This window comes from Sodiomyces alcalophilus (genome assembly GCF_042370955.1).
Source record: "Sodiomyces alcalophilus JCM 7366 unplaced genomic scaffold ACRALscaffold_2, whole genome shotgun sequence".
NCBI classification, from domain to species: domain Eukaryota; kingdom Fungi; phylum Ascomycota; class Sordariomycetes; order Glomerellales; family Plectosphaerellaceae; genus Sodiomyces; species Sodiomyces alcalophilus.
In genome coordinates, this window is record NW_027263533.1 from 3,356,601 (window position 1) to 3,377,420 (window position 20,820).

The 20,820-nt window shown below is 54.3% G+C and overlaps 9 protein-coding genes and 1 non-coding gene across 10 annotated transcripts; 4 read left to right on the forward strand and 6 right to left on the reverse strand.

Annotated features, from left to right (window-relative positions):
• Window positions 1–471: 471 nt before the first annotated feature.
• Window positions 472–836, reverse strand: ACRALDRAFT_207497 (uncharacterized protein; the record flags this gene model as incomplete). The annotated part of the gene is made up of 4 exons (XM_071022258.1): window positions 472–624; window positions 648–678; window positions 726–762; window positions 806–836. The coding sequence occupies 4 exons, from the start codon at window positions 834–836 to the stop codon at window positions 472–474; spliced, it is 252 nt and encodes an 83-aa protein (XP_070877344.1).
• A 51-nt stretch (window positions 837–887) lies between these two features.
• On the reverse strand, window positions 888–4,909 carry ACRALDRAFT_1048151 (uncharacterized protein; the record flags this gene model as incomplete). The annotated part of the gene is made up of 3 exons (XM_071015539.1): window positions 3,548–4,909; window positions 1,785–3,513; window positions 888–1,745 (listed from the first exon to the last, which is right to left on the reverse strand). Exons 1-3 carry the CDS (start codon window positions 4,192–4,194, stop codon window positions 888–890), a joined length of 3,234 nt encoding a protein of 1,077 aa, XP_070877345.1. The 5' UTR covers window positions 4,195–4,909.
• A 703-nt stretch (window positions 4,910–5,612) lies between these two features.
• On the forward strand, window positions 5,613–7,382 carry ACRALDRAFT_2040541 (uncharacterized protein; the record flags this gene model as incomplete). The annotated part of the gene is made up of 3 exons (XM_071021060.1): window positions 5,613–6,638; window positions 6,672–7,076; window positions 7,164–7,382. The coding sequence occupies 3 exons, from the start codon at window positions 5,613–5,615 to the stop codon at window positions 7,380–7,382; spliced, it is 1,650 nt and encodes a 549-aa protein (XP_070877346.1).
• ACRALDRAFT_1061525 (uncharacterized protein) lies at window positions 7,348–8,678 on the reverse strand. Its single transcript, XM_071016444.1, has 3 exons — window positions 8,313–8,678; window positions 8,016–8,216; window positions 7,348–7,901 (listed from the first exon to the last, which is right to left on the reverse strand). The coding sequence occupies exons 1-3, from the start codon at window positions 8,587–8,589 to the stop codon at window positions 7,873–7,875; spliced, it is 507 nt and encodes a 168-aa protein (XP_070877347.1). The 5' UTR covers window positions 8,590–8,678; the 3' UTR covers window positions 7,348–7,872.
• A 1,287-nt stretch (window positions 8,679–9,965) lies between these two features.
• Window positions 9,966–10,036, forward strand: ACRALDRAFT_t71. Its single transcript has one exon. It is a non-coding gene; the product is annotated as a tRNA-Gly (tRNA).
• Window positions 10,037–10,095: 59 nt separating this feature from the next.
• Window positions 10,096–12,172, reverse strand: ACRALDRAFT_1061527 (uncharacterized protein). Its single transcript, XM_071016445.1, has 3 exons — window positions 11,438–12,172; window positions 10,674–11,329; window positions 10,096–10,606 (listed from the first exon to the last, which is right to left on the reverse strand). The coding sequence occupies exons 1-3, from the start codon at window positions 11,695–11,697 to the stop codon at window positions 10,452–10,454; spliced, it is 1,071 nt and encodes a 356-aa protein (XP_070877348.1). The 5' UTR covers window positions 11,698–12,172; the 3' UTR covers window positions 10,096–10,451.
• A 578-nt stretch (window positions 12,173–12,750) lies between these two features.
• Window positions 12,751–15,218, forward strand: ACRALDRAFT_1068687 (uncharacterized protein; the record flags this gene model as incomplete). Its single annotated transcript, XM_071017590.1, has 3 exons — window positions 12,751–12,798; window positions 12,896–13,985; window positions 14,041–15,218. The coding sequence occupies 3 exons, from the start codon at window positions 12,751–12,753 to the stop codon at window positions 15,216–15,218; spliced, it is 2,316 nt and encodes a 771-aa protein (XP_070877349.1).
• A 637-nt stretch (window positions 15,219–15,855) lies between these two features.
• ACRALDRAFT_2100394 (uncharacterized protein) lies at window positions 15,856–16,811 on the reverse strand (the record flags this gene model as incomplete). The annotated part of the gene is made up of 3 exons (XM_071023009.1): window positions 15,856–16,092; window positions 16,233–16,561; window positions 16,673–16,811. 3 exons carry the CDS (start codon window positions 16,809–16,811, stop codon window positions 15,856–15,858), a joined length of 705 nt encoding a protein of 234 aa, XP_070877350.1.
• A 1,768-nt stretch (window positions 16,812–18,579) lies between these two features.
• On the forward strand, window positions 18,580–19,570 carry ACRALDRAFT_1068689 (uncharacterized protein; the record flags this gene model as incomplete). Its single annotated transcript, XM_071017591.1, has 2 exons — window positions 18,580–18,982; window positions 19,059–19,570. 2 exons carry the CDS (start codon window positions 18,580–18,582, stop codon window positions 19,568–19,570), a joined length of 915 nt encoding a protein of 304 aa, XP_070877351.1.
• A 54-nt stretch (window positions 19,571–19,624) lies between these two features.
• Window positions 19,625–20,723, reverse strand: ACRALDRAFT_1055264 (uncharacterized protein; the record flags this gene model as incomplete). The annotated part of the gene is made up of 2 exons (XM_071015848.1): window positions 19,625–20,221; window positions 20,307–20,723. The coding sequence occupies 2 exons, from the start codon at window positions 20,721–20,723 to the stop codon at window positions 19,625–19,627; spliced, it is 1,014 nt and encodes a 337-aa protein (XP_070877352.1).
• Between the last annotated feature and the right edge of the window lie 97 nt (window positions 20,724–20,820).

The window sequence follows — 20,820 nt, forward strand, 5'->3', positions numbered from 1 at the left end:
CAGCTTGTCTCCCCCCGGAGAACCCGCGCTGTTGGGTGCTGGTGTCGTTCCGCCTCTCGTCCTTGTGTCGGCGGCGGCGGCTGCTGCTGCTGCTGCTGCTGCTGATGGCTGCGATTGTGATTGATCGACCGCCGATGCATCGTCGGGTTTGTCGGTGGTATCCTCTACCGTCATCTCCTGATCACGGTCTTCCTCCTCGTTCTCGTTGTCATTATCGTCGTCGTTGTCGTTTTCATTATCGTTGTCCATGTCATTATCATTGTCCTCCTCTTCCGCTTCATTATTGTAACCTTCGCCGTCGTCAACATCTTCCATCATCTCATCCTGCTCGTTGTCTGAGCTCGCATTCGATTCTACGCAAAACTATTAGTTAATTCCGGGGCGTCTCTCGCAGACTCATGAAGTTGACAAACAAACCTCTGTCGTCATCGTCCATGGTGACTCCCCAGGGTTGAGGTAGTCTCTACGCCTCTACGCCTCTGCAATCGTAGCTCTGCTGCCAAGGGGCATAAGGGAAAGGGTATTGTGATGATATGGAGTGCAAGTAAAATCAATTGTTCGAGCGGTGGTGAAGTTTGATAATTGTATAACGGAGGAAGAAGATGGTTTTAACGGCGCGTCGGACTGGGAATGGCTTGTACTTGAACCTCGTTGTTGACCTCGTTTGTGGAAGCTTCGCTTGCATGCGAAGTACGGTGTTGTACTTCGTAGGTACGGTACCTTACGAAGTACGCATCGGGACGAGGGGTACTTCCGCAAGCTCTTGATGCTTCATCGGATAAACGTTTACGCGACTACTTCCCACCTCCGCCCTCGCGTTCCGTTCCAGGGGTCATCCCTCCTCCGTGATAAACTGTAAGTCCAGGACGGTCTGTGTATGGATTGGTTCATTCTCCAAGGTCAATGAGATTCTCGCTTATATTGAAGTCCTCGAAAATCAGCAGGTCCTCCTCCTCGCCCAGGTCGGACACTTCGTCGAAGGTCAGCAGGTCCTCTTCGTCGAGAGCACCATGGTCAACGCTGCGAGTACCCCCTGAAGTGCTCTTTCGGATGGGTGTCAATGGGTTCTGATCCACTGTGAGCGGCGCCAGCCCATCGACCGGAGTCTCCTTGGAGAGACTCGGCTGGTTATTCCCGCTTCTCCGTCCGTCCTCGTGGCCGACTCCTCGTCTCCACGTCTTAAAGTCTTGCTTGGCTTCCCTACGCGCAGTCTGGGACTCGAAGGACAGGAATTCCATCCCAGCTCCACGGCAAGGAACGCCGTTGACTGCCAGCCTGTGGCATTTGCGGCAGGAGGAGTGGGCTGTGTAGCGAGGATGACACTTGATCCTGCATGCATGGCCGCACGGTAGCATCATCCCGCAGACCTCACCACACCCCATCGCGGGAACCGCTTCCCAGGTCATGGGCCCAGCGTGCAAGGCGAACTTCCTGTTGTGGGCAACGCACACCAACGGCATGAACGTGCTGCGTACCTCTCTCATCCCGTCCGCCACCTTTGCCCAGGTCTTCCCCGCGGTAGCTGAGCTGAGAAGATTGGCCATGTTACCGAACACGACGTTTAACAGCCTCGCCCTGCTCAGGGCGACGATGGCTCTGTTGAGCGAGCCAAGAAATCCGACACTGGGCTTCCGAGGATCCCGCGAGCTTCTCGTTACGGATAGGAGAACCACGTCATTCTCCTTGCCTTGATACCCGTCGACCGTCTGAATCTCGAGGCCCTTCTGGAGGACAGCCCCCGAATACTTGTCCTTGACATCCGCCAGTGCCGGGAGGTCGTTCACCATGTCCTGGATCAGCATTTTCTGTCCGGAGTAGAATGACAGTACCGTGATTTTGCTGGGGTCGGTCCCATTGAGCACGAGGTAGTGCGCGAATACCACGATCAACATTGCCTCGTAATTGTTGCACATTGACACTGTCTGGGTTCTGGTCTCCGCTTCTTGGTGATCAAGCCAGACAGTCCGGGTCTTCCCCATGCCGGGCACTGGCGGCAGCTGATGCACGCGTGGATGGTCCTGTAGACCGGGGTACCAGGCGTTCAGCACCATACGAATGGGCGACGTCATGCGTCGCTGGACCAGCAGAGTCGTATAGTCGACGCCTCGTTCGACGAGCCGCTGGAAGAGGGAGATGTTGAGGTTGAAAGGCGGCATGCCGAGTTCTAGTACATCCGCGTGCGGCGTCAGCTGCAAGTGGTCGCCGACGAGAACCAGCTGCTGGAGAGATGGCAACAGCGCAGCCGCGATATTGGCCTCCCGCGTTTCCGCCGCCTCCTCAACGATCATCACCCGAGGTTGGGCCGCCGCCAGCAGCGCCCGGTACTTGGTGAGACCCGTCGTCGTACAGCCGATGACCCGAGGCCGCAGATATTTGAGAGTCGAGAAGTTTTCGATTAGTCGTTCGAGTTTGAGCTCGTTGATAAGCAGCTTGATTTCGTTGATCAGCTCTAGGAGTTGGTTACGCGTCCATGAGATCAGCTTCTTCTCGAGGTATTCGTAAACATGGGATCGTTTGTGAGGCGCTATGTCCCACAGGTCCGCATGCGCCTTCAGCTCCGCTTCAGCCATCCGCCCAGCCGCTTCAGAATCCATCTCCCGCTGGTGATATACCTGGGCCCCACAGACGAGTTTGACGCTCCGGTGACTTATCTTGTTTCTTCTGAGGAGGCGGACAGCATCCTCCTCGAGGAAATCGTAGCGCGTGTCCTTGCTTTGGTGGCCACCGCCGGGTTCACCGTGCGGTATCTGGAGGGAAGGATGTGGATCTCGCTCGGAATACTCGTGATCCAACCACGTCGCGAACGCATTGCTCTCTGGCTCACACGTATTTTCGGGTGACAACATGGACGCATGTTGGCTCTCGGTAATCAGATGCGCCCTTCTCAACCAACTGGGCCTGATGAGCAAAGGTCTCTCGGACGGGAAGCAATGGGCCATGCATATCCTCAGCTGATCTCGCTTGTCGTCCAGCTTTCGTATGAACTTGCTCTTTGGTTTTTTGAAGACTCTGCTGCGGAGTGCTAACAGACTCGACCGTTCAATCTCGTCATCCTTCGACTGGCCGCCAAGCCGCACCACCTTGACGCCAGTCTTGATGAGCCGAGACAGAATGTCATCAATCGTGTCGTTCTTCTGGGCGGTGACAATGATGGGTGGATCTTCCATCGTCTGTATGTCCAGGAGGACTTTGAGGGTGGCCATGGACGTAAACGTCTTTCCTGTTCCAGGGGGCCCCTGAACGATGGCGAGGTCCGCTGCGAGCATTCTTTGCAGAGCAGCTAGCTGGGAACTGTCGAGGCCAGTTACGGACGATAGCTCCTCGGGAAGTCTGCCGCGGGCCGGTATAGAAACCTTTTCCCCTGTGCTGACCAGCGCCGAGATGTCGATTCTAGATGAACTCGTCATGGTGGCTGGGAAACCGACGCCGGTGGTATCACTGGTGAGGTACTTGACCAGCGGGGTTCTGAAGAAGAAGAAGAAGAAGAACAAGACCCATGTTAGTTCAACCGTCCTCTCAGCCGTTCCGATGGGATGGCGGCACCTACGTCTCAGTAACGGCTTGGTTCAGGCCAATCATAACATGACGTACAGCCTCGTAGTAGTTGGAGCGGGCTTCGACCATGACGAGGTCGAGATTGGGGTTGGCTACCTTGGCTAACATTTCCGGGTCCTCGAACTCGAGGTCAATGACGGGCGTTATCACTCCAGTGGCATCACGACAATCCTTGCCGACAACGACGGCAGGGAAGCACAGTGTATCGAAATTGTCGTGGGCCGGGCTTAAGGCGACACAGGTCCCCGGGGTAAGGCGCTCCGTCTTGATCCAGTCGATGGAGTCCCGGGAGCGGAAGGCGGAGAACACGAAGCGGCCGAAGATGCCGAGGCGGATGACGTTGATGCCGCAGCAGTGCACCTCGTCGTAAATGCACGTCTCAAGGGTTTCATTCATGGCAGGGTTCGCGCGGAACCCCTGAACGGCGCGGCGGAGGGGTTCGACACCGTCGTGGCGGAGGAGGCGCCACTGGACCTCGAAGTAGTCCTTGTTCGTGGCGTAGGTTGCGTTGGGGTGGTTCTCGAGGGGTCTCACGGGGTCGCGACTCATGATCTCCTGGGGCGTGGGAAGTTCGGGGTAGGCGAACCACGTTTCGCCGCCACCGCTGCTGCGGGCGGCTGGTTGCAAGTGCTTTCTCATGATGGGCTCTACTGCCGCAACAAAGTCTTTGGTCTGGACAAGTTGCAGATGGTCAATAATTGGGATTGCTCACTGGCAAGTGACCGTCCAAGATACGAAGGGAAAAGGGGTTGACCGCTTACCCTGACTCTCTTGCCCCTGGTCTTTTTGGCTTTCTTGGTTGCTTGCTTGACTCGATTTCGCGAGGGTTTCACACCGAGCGTCTTTGAAGGCTTCACAGGTGCCGGGGCACCGCTACCCCGGACTGTTAGATAGGGCGGCATTGCTAAGGGTTATATGTCGACAGGTTGGTCAATATAATGAAGTATATCGCATATTAGCAAGAGAAGGGGCAATGGCTTGGCAAGTTGAGTCGATGCAGGAAGCACCCTGCAAACGGGTGTAAAGTCAGGTCTGCGCAAAGCTCGCGTGGGCGATCATGGTATGGAACGATGGGATAATATTCCGAATATGGTGTCAAGGCAGCTACGTGGTTTGGGAAGGAGCAAGGGGTTAGGCCTTGGTGGTTGGTGCTTGGTGGCTCTTGCCTGATGCAGGCTGTTCCGGCTTGACTTGGGGCATTGATGCCTGGTGCCCTGATGACCGACCTCGTTATATGCTGAGGTTCTACGGTTCTACAGGTAGGTATCTAAAGCATCGCAAAAAGATATGCTGGCAGAAGCGCATATTCACGCTTGAATATGATACTCGGATTTTGATTTAGTGCCTAGAGAGTAAAATATCAAGTGGATCAATATTCTAGAAGCACCAGATGAGATGCACACCTCAAACCATGGGTGATATCGGATACCAAGTCCGCCGTCCAGTGCAATATAGAGCACTTGGGACGTCTTGCTAGGTCCACGATGTATTCTGCTAGCAGATTTGATGTCCACCAAGTCGTTCGCCTGTATAGCCGTACGGTGAGGGGTAGTTAATATCCAGAGTATTTCCGTCTTCGTGACTTGGGTAGTAGCTGCCCGTTTCATTCAACTGCCAGGAGCCGACCACCGCCTCCTCCTGGTTTTAGGGAAGCCCGGGACGGGAACACGAAGATACTTTTTTCGTCTATACACCGTCGTAGCACGAGAACGAAGCAAGTGACGTCAATAGATACGGAGGTTCGAACTCGCCGAGTGCCGATGCCGCCGACCCCAACAATCGTCAAGTCCGACACCGTTCGAACCTTGTAAACAGCCCAACAGCTATGCTACACATGTATATCCCATACGACAATCACCAGACTACCCATGCACCTTGGATACCTAAGTAGGTAATCTATATAATCTATATACCCAGTACGAGAATGTCCGTCGGGTGGTGCGAAAGAAGCTCATATTCCACATGACGATTCCCCTAGGCAGTCATATAAAGATCCCAAGTCTCGTCCAGAAAAAGCAGAACATTCAAATCAACCGAGTTGGCTTTCCACGAGACTCATGCAAGATACCGATGTTCTCATCGTGGGTGCTGGGCCGACCGGGTTGGCCCTGGCCCTGGAACTCTCTATCCAGAATGTTCCCTTCGTTATCGTTAGTAAAGACGTCGCCCGATCTGACAAGAGTCGGGCTTTGGTCATCCACAGCCGCACCCTGGAACTCCTCCACCGTCACGGGAACGACGTCACAAGAGAGCTGACTCGGGATTCCATCGTCGTTGGTGGTCTCCGACTGTTCGTCAACAAAAGGCACGTTGCCGATGTACCGATCCACGACGTCAAGTTTGAAGACACGCAGTTTCCGTCGTCCCACTTGGTATCCCAAGCCAAGACGGAGGAAATCCTCGAAAGGAAACTGCAAGAATACGGGGGATGCGTCCATCGGGGCTGGGCTGTGGAGAAGATCGAACAGGATGACGATGGAGCATCTGTCCTCTTGAAGCGAACAAGCCCGTCATCAAGCGCGACGGATGGAGCAGGCGAAATCGACGACTCCCTGCGGTGCAAATACGTAGTCGGTTGTGACGGGGCGCACTCAATAGTCCGGCGGTATGCCAGCCTCTCGCTTTCCGGCGCCACGTATCCGGGACACTTCATCTTGTGTGACGCCAGAGTCGAGGGCGATTACTCCCGGGACAAAGGCACCCTGTTCTTAGGCGAGCAGTTCATGGCGTTATTTCCACTGAAACAACCCGGCATGCTTCGTATCATCGGGGAGCGGCCCTTTGGAAGCGATGGTACTGCCGCCGAACGCGATCCGGACCTAGCAGAGATCCAGACCATGGTGGACACATTGCACCCGGAAGGGAAATTCAAAGTCAGCGATCCGGTTTGGCTCGCCCACTTCCGGTTCCACTGTCGCGGGGTCGAGAGACAGCGCCGCGGCCGGCTGTTCGTGGCGGGAGATGCGGCCCACATCCATAGCCCCGTGGGCGGCCAGGGTATGAACACGGGAATCCAGGACGCCGTAAACTTGGGATGGAAGTTAGGGAAGGTGCTACGGCGGGCTGAAACCCCTTCGCGGGAGGTACAAGGAGAAGAAGGGCCACATGACGCAGAGGAACGGGAGCAGCTCCTTGATAGCTACCACGCGGAGAGACATCCTGTCGGCGACCACCTGCTGCGGGGGACGGATCGCTTTTTCAGCTGGGTGACCACGCATAACTGGCTTTTGCAGCGAATACGCAACATTGTCCTTCACTTGGTGGTTCCCTGGGCAGCGAGCAGCCGCGAGCGCCGCGCACGGGGGTTCCGGTTCATCTCACAGCTGGGTATCAAGTACCGCAGGAGCCCCCTTGTCGGAACGGCTGCGGGTTTTGACGGGCCGGTGAAGGGAGGGTGGCGGGCGCCCAACGGCCGGGTCGTGGATCTGGACCGCCCTGGCGCGTCTAGGAATACAACCGAGCCCGGCTTCCTTTTGGAGGCATGCAGTCCCAGAAACAATACAATACTCCTCTTCTCAGGGGTAGCTGTTGTGCGAGAAGACGACGACGCGAGAGCTGAACAAATGGGGTCGGCGAGGAACAAGCTGCGGGGTAGCAAGCGATTCCAGCATGTGGAGTCCTTGACCATCTTTGACATGGCTATCTCTGACTTACCGAAGAAGGGAGCCAGGAGGACGGAAAACAGAAGATACGGAGATGTAGGTGGTAAGCTGCACGAAAGATATGGGCTCAAAAATGGAGGGATCGCGGTGATCCGACCAGACTTGTACGTCGAGTATATCGGACCATTGGGGTCGGTTGACGAATTACTCGTGCATAATACCTAAGTACTGAGTATGAGGTCAGACGAGGAATGCGCGTGTCGCTGCCATAGAGGCCGGTTTCTGATTCCTCTAAATCCGCCGTCACGTATAGCCTATTAGCCCGTGCATGCCCTATAGCGACGTAATGCCGTATATGACGCGTCTTTTCTTTTTTTTCCCCCCGTGTTCAGCACCGGCTAAGGTATCTTTCAAGACTGGCGACATAGGGAACGAGTGAGCGATGATGCAATAAGGCCAAGATAAAGTGTAAGCTTTTCAACTCGCTCAACATCATGAATCCGCGCCTGTGCCCGGTAAGATATCAGGAACAAGTTCGGGATCGGCACGCCACTTTTCCGTCAATTCGTCGAGACCCCCGGGCTTGCAAGGTTCCAACACGTGCAGCCTGTGCAACCTCTCCTCCTCGTTGAAGGCTTCGTCTTCCACTCGCTTCTTATCTCTGGCCCAAGCGTCAGAACGGAAGTTGTCGGGCCATCCGTAGCATTTGCGGAGTTTACGTGCGAGCATCATTCCCTGGAGTGTCTGTAGATATTAAGCCATTTTCTTTTTTCGTCGGTGGTCAAAACTGAAACAGTCAAGGGTGAAAGAAATAGAAAAATGAAAAGTAGGCAAGGCTGGGGTGGTTAATTTACTGACCATGATTGATAAATAGCCCCGAAGGTACGATTTTCAGGTTCCAAAGGTCTTGGACGTAGGTGCTCAGCACGAATGGCGCATGGTATGCCGGCCAGTTGCGATAGTGGTTGAGATCGTCGGGCCTCTCCCACTCAAAATCAGACGGACTCCAGTCCCCCTTGGCAGGGAGCTCTGCCAAGCCAGATAAGGTGCGAATGGCATCTAAGCGGTCGAAGAAGTCGTACCACACATCATTTAGCCATATTCGAGGGTCACGGGGGGGTCACGGGGGTCACGGCGATGAAGAACATAACCCACTAGCTTTGATGTCAAGGACCCAACAGCAATCTTGATAGTTGAAGGGAAGCGTGAGGGCAACATCGTGCGGTAGCAGATAGTTGACATCCGGTTCGAAATCCTCCATGTCATTTCTGGTGTATCGCCACATGAGATGGGGGTCTCGAACGTCTCGAAGCTCGTCCTCATTCAGGTAGTTGGCAGCAATGGCTTCGAAGAAGAAGCGCCACCTATCCCTGCTGAGACTTTTATTTGGATACGGCAGGCGCTCGACCAGGGAGATGGCATCGGGGCTCATGTTGAATTCTTCGGAGAGGCGCACCCTGTCGATGTCGGGGTGTCTCCCGGTGTCTTCCGAGGGAAAGGTGACATCCGATGGCTCTATGTAAAGAAGCTTCAGGAAGATGCGATAGATTTGGTGAATCAGAGAGACTATCTCGTCCTCGTTGTAATCCTCGTAGGGGTTCTCGGGAGTCGTGATGACGCAAGCGCCTGGGGGGTATGGGCCATGAGGCGGACACACGGACATGTCCTCCTCGAGGGGGCCGGCTTCGGCTCTGGTAGTTCCGAGCTGTTCAAGAAGCATGGCGTCAATCTCTTTCATGGTGGTCGAGTCCATAGTCGCTGGCCTGAGTCCTGACTTGGTTGACTCATTACTCTCTGGGCACGGGGTTAGCCGAATGAGAGCGGTGAGTAGGTATGTACGATATGATCTTGGTGCTACTAACGTATATAACTTGTAGTATCTCGGCAGAAGGGTAAAAGGGCTAAGAAAGAATCATTAAGAGGTCTCGTTGCATATGGGGTGAGGGTGAAGAACGGTTGACGCGGTGGTCGTCGTACGAGGTATGCATGTGTGTTGTATCTTGTTTTTCTTTGTTTTTTTTTTCTTCCCCCCTTCTCTCTCCTTTTTAGACGGGAAGGGAAATGCCTGGGACCTGGGCCTCTGAATTGTGCATACGAAGTCCAATAGGTGTCTAGGGTACAGGAAACACTGTGACGCCAAGAACTGTTGGTGATTTGGCATCCAAACACGATAAAGCTTCGATGTCGTCCTTCTTGTACCAAGGGAGAGTTACCTCATAGTACCTTATCTACCTAGTATATGAGCATGAAATTTCATGTCTACTCCTAGTACCCCCACTAATGCTCCTATTGCCCGTTCAATGCTCCCCTAGGCAGCGGCACACGCACTTTCTACGGAATTTGTGGGAGTTGAGAGTCGTTGGATGCTATAGCGTCCGCTTTGTCTGACATCTTCTGTCCTGGGACGACCGAAACAGCCATCTATCGCCCATGCAAGAATCAGCACAGAAACAAACGGCGACCTTTGAACAGTTAGCAAAATGCGCGTCCTCGCCTGTCCCTGTGGAGCTATCCAGTAAAGTCGAGGTTATGAGAGTCGGTAGGGCAAAATATCCGATGCTGTACTGCTGCCTGTCGAGTAGTGAGGAATGGGAAAAGGACTTGCTGAAGGGGAATGTCAGCATTGATGATAGAGTCTCTCGTGCGATCGCGTACGAATTTATCCTGTGAGCTAGCTTCTGTGCTTTCGTCCTTACCATCAAGTGGTGTGTGAGGCTTTTGGTGGATGTTGTGTTCCCCACTTCAGTCACGGTTTCAAGACCCATCGTGTATAATTCCAATTCCCGAAAGGTCAGTAACATCCGAAAAGCGCGAATGGTTTAGTGGTAAAATTCTCCGTTGCCATCGGGGAGCCCTGGGTTCGATTCCCAGTTCACGCAGCGATGTTTATTTTTTTTGTTTATTTGGTCTCCAAATATTAACCATTGCCTTCTTTTTTGTCGGAGGTCAGTCAGTCTGTCAGTCAGTCAGGCCACTGACCAACTGGTCGATGCTCGAAGACTAATTATGTAGCCCACTTTTTGCCCTACATACATGTTATGTTGCATGTTCCCTATCGAGAGTTTGTGTTCCCCCTTCTCAATTCATTTACATAGTAGCTAGTTGCTGTACAGTAACATCTCCGAAGGCGTCCGGTTCCACCTACTCCGACACTACACTACACTACACTACATTACCGGTGCACAGGACCGACCCGTGCGACGAGACACGGCTGCTTCCAGGCGTATCACCGCTGCAAGAATGGTCCCGCCAGTAAAGCTCGGACATGGCCGATGCACGATGGAGTACAGACTTCTAATCCACATGTTTATCGGCTCGCCACAGACCATAAGGGCCTTCGCAGTTCTTCCACATTTTAATAGTCCCGTCCTCCGATCCCGTCGCATACAGCTTGTTGTCGGGTGAGAACACCACCGACCAGATGGGGCCATGGTGACCCTTATGGGTTTCTACGAGGGGTTAGCTCTTGGGACACTGCAACGGGAGAGTGGGGGAAGCTGTCGGAATAGAACAAACCAATGTCGCTACCATCGTCCCAGCGGCAGACCTTGGCCCATGTGCCGGGTTCCTCCCCAACCACAATCTTCCTTCCCTTGAGATCGATACCCACGCTTGCCACCATGTGCTTCATGTCCATTCGCTTGAGCTCGTCCATGGCATTGGGTCCGGACCAGAAGTACACCCACCGACCCGCAGCCACTGCCAGGACCGGCATGCCGCCGCCAATATCGTTAGGCGATGTGTATTCGGGCGCCAGGGATACTAGCTCACACGACTTGATCTCGCCATCCAGGACCTCCTCACGGATAACCTGTTTGGTGGGCAAGTCAAACCATCGCAGAGTCTTGTTGGACGCGGTCACAATGATACTCGGGTTCTGCGTCCAGATGATAGACTTGATCGAGTCCTTGTGGACGCCCTCGCCGATCTCGTGGCCCGATGACGCCGGAATGACGAGGGGCTCGGGCCGCGTTGTGCCGTTTTGCCCGTGGCCATTCTGACCATGGTTGCTATTTCGGTTGTACTCGGACAGGTCGAAGACGCGTAATTTCTTCTCGTGGCCTCCCGTCGCAATGAGGTCGGAATTATCAGGGGGGTAGGCGACGGCGCGGACAATGTGGTCATGTTGCAGAGTGTAAAGAACTTCGCCCGTGTGCGTATCCCAGATCTTTCTGTAATACCCGATGTGTCAGATAAGGAATAAGAGGGGGAAAAAAGAGAAGAAGAATAAAAGGGAATCAGCGCTGCGAACTTTGGACAGCAATCTTAGTGTGACTCACGCGGTGAAGTCGGCCGAAGCGGTGGCCGCATTGCTAATGTCCGGGCTCAGTCTGGCCTGCCAGACTGCGCCTTTGTGGCCGATGAAGGTCCCAATCCAATCGCCTGTCGTACCATCGCGCAACATGGGGTTCCCATCCTTGCAAGCCGAAATCATGAAGTATTGTCCATCCTTTTCCAGACTCGAGAAGCAGAGATGTGGCACAGGTCGCGAATGGCCGTGGCAGGTCAAGGGAACGTATTGGCGCGCCGCTTCCGTCATGATTGTGCCCGTTTAGAGATGATGTCCACTCTCGATTGCGTATGTAGTATGTGTTTCTGGCGGCTGTATCTTCAACGCTCAAACCGAATTCTCCCCAAGATCAACAGGCCCGTGTGGGAATATCAAGCCGGCGAATACCTCGCGATAAACCGTCGAGACCAAATCGGAGAATAAAAGACACGAATCGAGAACCTCTAAACGAAAGAAATTATCGTGACGTCGTAAAAAATCGTGATTCAGAAGATGTTGTCGAGTCCCTTCAAGATGCGTTTCGGGGCGTTGGCCTGACGTGACAATGATTCGGGAACCTATGAACAGAGAAAATGCGGAGGGAAAGAAGAAAGGTCTAAATGCCTTGACCAAGACAGAGAAGGAGGGAACGGGAAAAGTAGATGCGCGAAGGAGAAATCGTGTCAAAGGAAAGAACCTCAGATGGTCCCGGCCGTTTAGGTCGAGTTGTTGATCCTGATGAAATGGATCCGTCGCTGGGAAAGATTCACTGGTCTCCTGGAGCCTTCCTGATTGTGCCTTCTGAACGAGTCTGGCCCCACCTTCCTTGTTGAGACAAAACTGAAGTGCATGTAATTACTCTGTACTTCTCCCTAGTTTCGCAACTTACCTACAACCTACCTAGGAGTACATACATGTACACAGTGTCTGTACCATAACCATTACCTTGTAGTTTCACTAGGTACCTAAGGTACGGTATAAGCGACTTGACCCATAATTAAGGGGTACGTGAGGTGTACGTAATGATTATTGGATAACCGAACGGATGAAAGCACGTACCATTCACGGCTGTCTACCTATGGATACCTAGCGGGGCATGTGCTATCGGCTTCCATCGTCATCGCTCGTTTCGCTTCCTCCCGATCAAACATACAGCCGCAACAACTCAGTTATTACTTCGTACGGCATTCCTCTCAACTGGCAATCCGAGAAAGAAATCCTGTTTTACACCCTTACGTTCTCCCTAATTTGTCTACAAATCTCGTTTTGACGACGTAGCTGGCCCATTTGCCGTCCATCCATCGAAGCCATAGCTTCCCCGCCATGGCCGACTTCAAGCTTTCCGCTCAGCTTTCCGGCCACGAATCGGACGTATGCGCTCCCCCGTTCCAATCACCTCCTTGAGGGCTATCCCATCCTCTTCCTCTGCTGCTCATCAGTCTTGCCAACCATTTTATGCGTAATATAGGTCAAGGCGGTGAGCTTTCCTTCTCCAGACACCGTCCTCTCAGCTTCGCGTGACGGTAGCGTTCGGATATGGAACCGTACTTCGAGCTCCCCGCCCGCTTTCGAACCCACCACGTCGAGCCAAACGTCGGAGTTTGTGAACTCTGTTGGGCATCTCCCTCCTTCAGCCGACTTCCCCCAGGGCTTGATACTGTCTGGTGGCAGGGACACTTTTGTTGAGGTTCGTCAGCCTAAATCAAGCCCTAGCGACAACGCCGAACGCCTCCTCGTTGGTCATTCGCAGAACGTCTGCAGCCTCGACGTCTCTCCTACCGGCAATTACATCGTTTCTGGAGGCTGGGACTTTCAGGCCCTCGTATGGAATACGTCCAGCTGGGAGAACCAAGTACGCCTTGGTGGCCACGAGAAGGCTGTGTGGGCTGTCCTAGCTTGGGACGACCACACTGTCTTAACCGGGTGTGCCGACGGATGTATTCGCATCTTTGACCTTAGGAGGGCCATCGCCGGAGAGGCTGAGGCCCAGTCGACCATCACCGCCCCAGACGTCGTTCGGGCTCTATGCCGGGTGCCTCCGGGGCACCCCAGCGGTGCCGATATAGCGAGTGCGAGCAACGACGGTATTATTAGATTGTGGAAGCTCAATGGCCAACAACTCGGTGAACTGCATGGTCATGAGAGCTTCATCTACTCGCTGACCAGCTTGCCGTCCGGGGAGCTCGTGAGCTCTGGGGAAGACCGAACTCTCCGGGTATGGAGAGGAAACGAGTGCATCCAGACCATCACGCATCCCGCCATATCCGTATGGGCCGTGGCAGCCTGTCCAGAGTCTGGCGACATCGTTTCGGGCTCCAGCGACGGCATTGCTCGCGTCTTCACTCGAAGTGGCGAGCGGACTGCCGACGCCGCGACTCTTGCCGGTTTTGAGGAGTCCATCAAGGCGTCCGCTATTCCTCAACAGCAACTACCTGATATCAACAAAGAAAAGCTCCCTGGGCCCGAGTTCCTTCAGACCCGCTCCGGTACCAAGGAAGGACAGGTTCAGATGATCAATGAAGGGCACGGCACTATTACTGCCCACCAGTGGTCAATGAGTGTGTTTCGCCCCGAAAGGAATTCCTATCATGTTGCATGCTAATGTGAAAGCAGGTCAGCAGCAGTGGATTAATGTTGGTACTGTTGTCGACTCAGCCGCGAGCAGCGGTAAGAAAACAGAGTACCTCGGAAAGTCCTATGACTACGTCTTTGACGTTGATATTGAGGATGGCAAGCCTCCCCTCAAACTTCCTTACAATTTGTCCGAGAACCCGTACGAGGCTGCCACCAAGTTCCTCGGCGACAACGAGCTCCCTATGACATATCTCGACAACGTCGCCAACTTCATCACGCAGAACACTCAAGGGGCAACACTAGGCCAGTCATCACAGGGCGGGGCCGACCCGTATGGCACTGAATCAAGATATCGCCCGGGTGAACCGCCCGCCAAACCAAAAGTCCTCCCCCAAACCGATTATCTCAGTATCACGGCCGCCAAGTTTGACGCCATGATCAACAAGATTCTGCAGATCAATGGAAATATGATTTCCTCGGGTCGGAAGGATGCTGCGTTGAACCCGAGCCAGCAGAATGGTCTCAAGGAAGTCCGCGAGGCGATTGAAAAGTCGCAACCCATTACCCAATTCGGTCTTGACTTGGCAGTCGGGATCATCACGAAGTGGCCGTACTCCGATCGCCTACCGGGGCTGGACTTGCTGCGCTGCATGATGCCTTCTCCTCTTGTCGCAAAGTACTCTTCCGATGAAGGATCCATTCTCCAGATCACCATCAATAGCGCGACGGTCGTCCCAGATAGTGGTTCACCCAACGAGAATAGCGTCATGTTGGCGCTTCGTTCCATCGCAAACATTTTCGCTTCGCCTGAGGGGAGAGAGGTAGCCGCAAGGGAGGCGGCCACCTCTGCCGATTTCCTGGAGCGTGTCGTTGGCATATCCGACGGCACTCCCATCGGACAGAACAACCGCAACGTTCTCATTGCAGCCACGACTGTCCTGATTAATTACGCAGTTCTCTCTCACAAGGATAAATCGGTTCTCTCCGGCCCGGACCTCCCCAAACGCTTTTTGGCTGTTCTTGGTAAGATCCTGACCGTACAGAACGACTCGGAAGTTCTGTACCGGGGACTCGTGGCCCTGGGTACATTCGCTGTTGGCTTTAAGGCGGAGGCGGTATCCCAGGGCGCAGAGAGCTGGGCCAATACGGCGCTGGCCAAGGCAGTGGAGCCCAGAGTGAAGGACGTTGGGAATGAGGTCCTAGAGCGTTTGAGGTGACGCGAGGAACCACTTGATTGATCCATCTCGCGAAAGAAGGGGGGAACTGGCGGGTGACTGACTAGTGCACCGTGTGCGATGCGGCATAGAACGGGCGTCATGAAGCCGAGCTGGAACAGTCATCATATTAGCATGGGTTTCGCCTAGCGTAATGATGAACGAACATTTGGTTGAGCTCTGTCTTCTCAACCTGCTCTTGATCTTCCAGCGGGTGGACTTTTTGGTCCATGTTATCGGGTAACTCATAAACAGCATTGTACTAGTCACGAAGAATGCCTGCCATGCAAATAAAATAGTTTTACCCAACGAGGCTTGCATAAGTGAACTCGACTTTCGTGATTCCTTATGTGATGTGCCCAGTTCATCATCGAATGCTGTTCCTCTAATCGTGAGGTTCATAAGAGTTATAGAAAAGAAAAAGAAAAGAAATCCCTATGTTCCGTCCCGCGCATGTAAGTGACCGTGATATGTCTCGTATCCAATACCGAACTTGTTCGCCTTAACGCCTTGATCTAATTCCCTGCAAAAATACAATTCGCCATTGAAAACCGGCGTCGCTTCAGCAACAGCAGCTTGTGTGTTATTTTACCCCTCCCCATCATGCTCATTCCGATGCCGATTCGCCGCCTTGTCCGGCTCATAGCACGGCCCAAATGCCGGCACCGAGGAGCGGGAGCCAGCCGAGGAGGGGGGCGCCAAAGACGGAGAGAGAGAGTGCGGGGTCGGCGGCGGAGACGTACTCGTCGGAACCGGACTCGCGGGTGGTGATGGTGTAGATGTCGGCGGCGCCGATTTCGGTCGAGTTGTAGCAGTTGGTTGCGTTGACTTCGGCGATGCGCTCGTCTCCTGGCTCGAGGAAGGTGATGTCGACGCACTTTTGGGTCCGTGTTAGTTTCTTTTTCTTCTCTTTCTATTACTGGGCCAACTGGGAGTACAATAGGTGGAAGGGCCCATGAAAAGGATGGGGTAAAGTAATAGGGGGAGGATGGAAGGACGTTGGTGTCAGGGACGTACAGAATAGAGGGCAGCTCCGTGTGCGGCGAGCTCGACGACTTGGATGGTGGCGTTGTCGCCCGGCTGCACGGTCATATTCTTGGGAAGAGGCACCTGGGGGAGACAGACGGTGCCCGGGTACGGGTTATTGCTGGGGCCGAGGATCTGGAAGGGGTGTATCACGGGGAAGGACATGTTGGCCGGACCCCCGTCGGGGCCGTCGTCGCCGAAGCCCATGTTGACGTAGATGAAGGCGCTGGCATGGCCCCGGAACCAGCCCGGTTGGAAGGCAAGGGCGCCGCCCGTGGTGGGCCAGTAAGTGCGGTTCCCTGTGACGGGTGTACCGCCGCCTAAGGATCAGGATGGTCAGCGTTACGTTCTCAGGCTGACGAGACCTGGGCCGGGAAGTAAACGGGGAGAAACATGCTCGGGTGATGGAGACCCAGCAGGAGACTACTTACATGGATAGGTCCATTGCATGCCGTAGGGGAAGGTCTCGTTGGTGATGAGGTTGTTCCCTCGCCAGCCTGGGTAGGAGATGACGATGTGGGCGGATGCGGTGGCCGCGAGGACCAAGGCTGATATCGCTGAAGCAAGCATTGTGATGGTCGATGTGTCGGTATGTATGTTTGAATGGCAGCAGAGGTTGTGTCGTATTCTGGAATTTCGATTCGATTCCCAGAGGGGTGGATGGTGACAGTTCTCGTTCCTTTATCCCCTGATGACGAATGGCGAGCCTCTTCTTCTCTTCCGGTACGGTCTTTGTCTCGACGTCCGTCCTTCCCTCCTAAGAACTATTCCACCTTGCTTTTGCGGTGCGGTATTCGAGGGACGCACGTGGCTTTGTGCTACGGGTGAAGAAGACAAAGGGGGAGCCTATGCCCCGTCGTTGATTGTCCTGCCTTGAGAGAGATGTTACGGTCGAGTGACTTGCTGCCTCTGGTCGGACTTCCACTCCTTTGGGGACAATGGGGCGGAAGAGAGACGTATAGACGAGGGAACCAGGGCGTGAGGGAGAAGGAAAACTAGCAAAGGCACAGAGATTGAACAGTAAACTCGAGGTGAAAAGAGAAGAGAGGATGGGAAAGGGAGTGGGCGGGCTATTATCGGTGACCGCCCGCCCGCAGCTCGTCACAACTGTCACATCCCAGAGAGATCTCCCACTCGTCCCTTTTCTCTCTTGCTACAACGTATTTCTCACTTGGATGGTACCCAGCCGCCCATGGCTGCAGGGTGCCCGCTTGACGAGAGGCATGGAACCTGCATCTGTCCAATCCCGCTTCGAGCTGGGACGACATGCAGAGGGGGGCTGGCTTCTTTTTGCCCTGTTGGCGATCGATATGCAGGACAGGGCCCCCCACCTCTCAGTACATACATAAAGTCGCGGGTGGTTTTGCTGGGTTTGTGTTATCGATTTTGAAAGTCCGGGGGAGTTTTCTTCTGTGTGTATACTGTTCCTGTTCTCGGATGAGAGGATGAGCAAGAAACTGACCAATGGCATACCTCGAAGGCTGGGCGAGTCGCTGCAGTGGGTTTTGTGACCAATGATTGGCACAGGAGGACAGGACGCACTAAAAGCCGGCGCTTAACGGGTGGCTCGAATCCCTGTCCCGCGATCTTTTCCCCGCCACACAGTACGAAAACATCCACCAAAACTAAGTACCTACCGGTAAGGCCGGATACCTGGAACGCTCATTGGTCAGATATAGGAATACAACGTATAGCCAACGGCTGCTATCTCCACACAGTTCCCTTTTTCCTCGTCGCTTCTCTCTCCTGTTGATCTTCTCGGATCATGGTAAAGTCGCAAACTTGGTGTTGACAACTTCAGATGGCTGATATCACGATCCACCATCCTCGGGACACTCGGGTTACATTTGTCGGCGCTCATTCGTCTCCCATAACAATCCCATATCTGGAGACGACCTTTTTTTGCATCGCCGTCCTCGCCTCTTTATGTTTCTGCATGATGTCCAAGTGTACGAAGCAAATTCGACAAGAGTTACACTTGAACACCCCACAATGGGTGACCTCTCCGCTGCCTCCAAGTAAGTCTTGACATGCGTCTCGTGCTACAAATTTACTATGGACCGACGAGAATGGGAGGGTAATTCCCTCACCATAATTTTGGGGGAGAAAAAGAAAAAGAAGAAGAGCAAGGTCGCCTGGTCTGAGGTGAAGTGGGGTGCGACAGCTGTCACCACTCGTAACTACCGACAGCAAGTAGCGCGGACCAAATCCCATACGGGGAAGGCGGTAAACTGACAAACCCCTCATTCTGCCGGATTCACATCCCACCTTATTACTTCTCGTGTTTGTTCTCCGAGTTTTGATCAGCCCGCACCCCTGGCACATATGTCATGTCACGATGACCATGTCGGCGATCCAGCCGACCCAAAGCAACCAGTCCGATAAAGACGGATGGACCAGAGTCGCTTCCAAATCTCGATATCGCCGCGCCCCTCGTGCAGTTGCTACTCAAAAAGACCTGGTTGCAGCCAAGGCTCGGTACGACCACAACCAGCCTCGCGAGCCACTCCCCGTGTCCGAAATCAAAAACGACTTTACATCGTTCAGCACCAGGTGGCGCGAATCCGACTCCTATCAGTCCCTGAAATCATTAATCTTGGAACATCATGAACGCCACCGTCCTGTTCGAAAGGCCGTCTGCTTGGGCATTGGAACGTTTGATCCGGACGATGGGAGCTGGGAGGTGAAGCGCAGGGCGCATGTTCAGTTGGCTGCCTTCCTGGCCATGGTCGACCTCTTGGGTACGCATATGCGATTTCGTTCACATCTCATCATGTCGCGTCCTTTATAACTGACTGGAGAATTGGCAATTCGCAGCCGAACTTTCGGGCGAGACCATCAAGTGCGTCTTCCAAGAACCGCTCTTCTCATCCACCGACGCCGACTTTCTGCGGTCTCTGGGCCACGAGATCGTCGACTCTCCTGCGGCATTTGACGCAGTCGACGAACAGACCCTCCTTTTCGCCGTTCATATGTACCGTCCCATTTACGAGGCGGCACTGGAACGAGTCCTGCCTGCCATGTTCGTCGGCACCGGTTGGGAGACCTGGGACGATGTAGGTAACCTGAAAGAGGACGATTTCAAGTGTATGCAGGAGATGCATATCTCCCATCGCCTGTTTCCCTTCCCGGAGGATGGGACAAACACGACTTTTTCCACGACGTGTCTGTATTGGCGGCCTATTTCCACACAACAAGAGACTGCACAGCCCGAATCAGCTACTTCCGAGGATGCCGCGGAGGCGATTGACTCGAGTCTTCCCGCAGAAGGGCATACAGTCAAAATCCCAGACAGCACGGCCAGCAAAGGTGGCGGTTCCCCCGGCTGAAATTCCCGTCTACAATATGGATACAGGCCATCTGCCAGCGACAGCCATACGGCGTCAGTTCTCTGCCTCGTAGACGTACAGAGTTGAACTGTGCTCCTCTGGCAGGAAATACAACCGCATCTTCCCCTCAACGACATCGACATCCACGGGGTTCTTGGTGACCAGCACCCCCTTGTCGGTCCTCAGGGTGATGGGGACCTCCATCAACGGGACCATGGTCAATGTGTCCACGATGGCTATGCCACCCACTTGCGTTCCATCCTGCAGCGTCGCGATGCCCGAACACAGCATGACCGGCAGCCCAGCATAAGGCCCCGTCTCCACACGCCCCAGGAACTTACAGTCCTGGTAGTCGATCCAGTGCGACGGGTTCGTCGCCTTTGCGTCGGGCGGAGAAAACTCCGGCAGCGGCCTGAACTGTCCCTCGAGGGACCACACGGAGGCCTCCCGGCCACCCCAGTTAAGAGTGGTAAGGGTGTTGGTTTTCGTGTCGTGGACGATGCCGCCCTGGTGGTCCGCGACGCGGAAAAGAGGTTCGGACGCCAGGGTGGACGGGTCAATGCGTATTATTGTGGCTGTCGAGTTGGGCCGGTACTCGGAAAGCGTCGCCCAGATGTGTGTCCCGTCATAGTCAATGCCGCCGAGATGGTACTGTCCGGCAGGTTAGGCGGAGGAAGGGGTTTTTTTTTTTTTTTCTGTTTTATTCGGGGAAACACCGTTGCAAATGGTCACTCACCTCAGTTGAACCGTTTTCGCTCACAACGGCGTCGGCGATCCTCTTACCCCGTCCATCAAACACGATGATATGCCCAAACCCCGCGCCGGGTGTCCTGTCCGTGCCGTTCCGCCACTCCCCATCCGGATACTTCTCCGTAGGCCCGGTGTACTCTCCGGCACTTACAAAGTAGCGGTCATTCCCCATGCGGACAATCCCCTCGGGTTCCCAGAGGTCGCCTTCGAAGGGCACCACTTCAACCCGGCGCCACTGGGTGCGGAGCGAAAGGCGCGCGAATTGGGCCAGGATTTCCGCAACGTGGCGCTGTGGGTTGGGCGGTGGAAGGGGACTGGGTGCAACTGGTATCGATGGGTCGGGAATCGTGACGTTCGGGGGAGAAGCGGCGGGCGCCGGGGATAGGGGTGATGGAGATTGCATGATTGAGGATAATGGGGAATGGAAGATGATAGAAGAGAGAACGGCTAGCAGATTTACCATTTTGTTGTTTGGCCTTTTTATTCGTATAACTTGCCAC

What these genes read in the sequence shown, in the direction of transcription:
- ACRALDRAFT_1061525 (XM_071016444.1), bottom strand. Translation starts at nt 8,589, where the DNA reads ATGAGCCCCGATGCCATCTCCCTGGTCGAGCGCCTGCCGTATCCAAAT. An exon ending in GGTCCTTGACATCAAAGCTA is followed by an intron (nt 8,217 to 8,312) that starts GTGGGTTATGTT and finishes TCGACCGCTTAG; the next exon opens with ATGCCATTCGCACCTTATCT. An exon ending in GGGGCTATTTATCAATCATG is followed by an intron (nt 7,902 to 8,015) that starts GTCAGTAAATTA and finishes TAATATCTACAG; the next exon opens with ACACTCCAGGGAATGATGCT.
- ACRALDRAFT_1061527 (XM_071016445.1), bottom strand. Translation starts at nt 11,697, where the DNA reads ATGACGGAAGCGGCGCGCCAATACGTTCCCTTGACCTGCCACGGCCAT. An exon ending in GCTTCGGCCGACTTCACCGC is followed by an intron (nt 11,330 to 11,437) that starts GTGAGTCACACT and finishes CGGGTATTACAG; the next exon opens with AAAGATCTGGGATACGCACA. An exon ending in GGACGATGGTAGCGACATTG is followed by an intron (nt 10,607 to 10,673) that starts GTTTGTTCTATT and finishes AACCCCTCGTAG; the next exon opens with AAACCCATAAGGGTCACCAT.